Source organism: Papilio xuthus, unplaced genomic scaffold, assembly GCF_000836235.2.
Source record: "Papilio xuthus unplaced genomic scaffold, Pxut_1.1 DF826115.1, whole genome shotgun sequence".
NCBI classification, from domain to species: Eukaryota; Metazoa; Arthropoda; class Insecta; order Lepidoptera; family Papilionidae; genus Papilio; species Papilio xuthus.
The window spans coordinates 32,887-33,196 of NW_013532534.1; the positions used below are offsets into that span (position 1 = coordinate 32,887).

General features: G+C 80.0%; 1 protein-coding gene across 1 annotated transcript in view; it reads right to left on the reverse strand.

The window, feature by feature from the left end:
• Positions 1-310, reverse strand: part of vimar (visceral mesodermal armadillo-repeats) — a 4,609-nt gene that overhangs the window by 1,334 nt on the left and 2,965 nt on the right. Inside the window, exon 6 of the mRNA XM_013319441.1 lies at positions 23-265. Coding sequence (XP_013174895.1) covers positions 23-265 — 243 coding nt within the window. The remainder of the gene's footprint in view (positions 1-22; positions 266-310) is intronic.

A 310-nucleotide genomic window follows, 5' to 3' on the forward strand; every position in this document is an offset into this window, starting at 1 on the left:
GCGCCCCCGCCGCCCCCACCACCTGCCTCGCCGCTCCCCGCGCCTCCTCCGCACACCCCGCTCCATCCAGCAGCATGCGCAGCGCGGCCAGCAGCTTGTAGGCGACGTGGTGGTGCCGCACTGCGGGCAGCGCGCGCACCAGCAGCGGCACCGCGCGCCCCCCGCGCAGCGCACGCACCTTGTTCTGCGCCGGCACCGCCAGGTTGCGCAGCGCCGCCAGCGCGCCGTGCTGCACCCGCTCCGCCCCGGCGCTCTCGCCCTCCGCCTCTCCCGCGCCCACCGCCTCGTCCGCGCCCACCGCCTCGCCCGC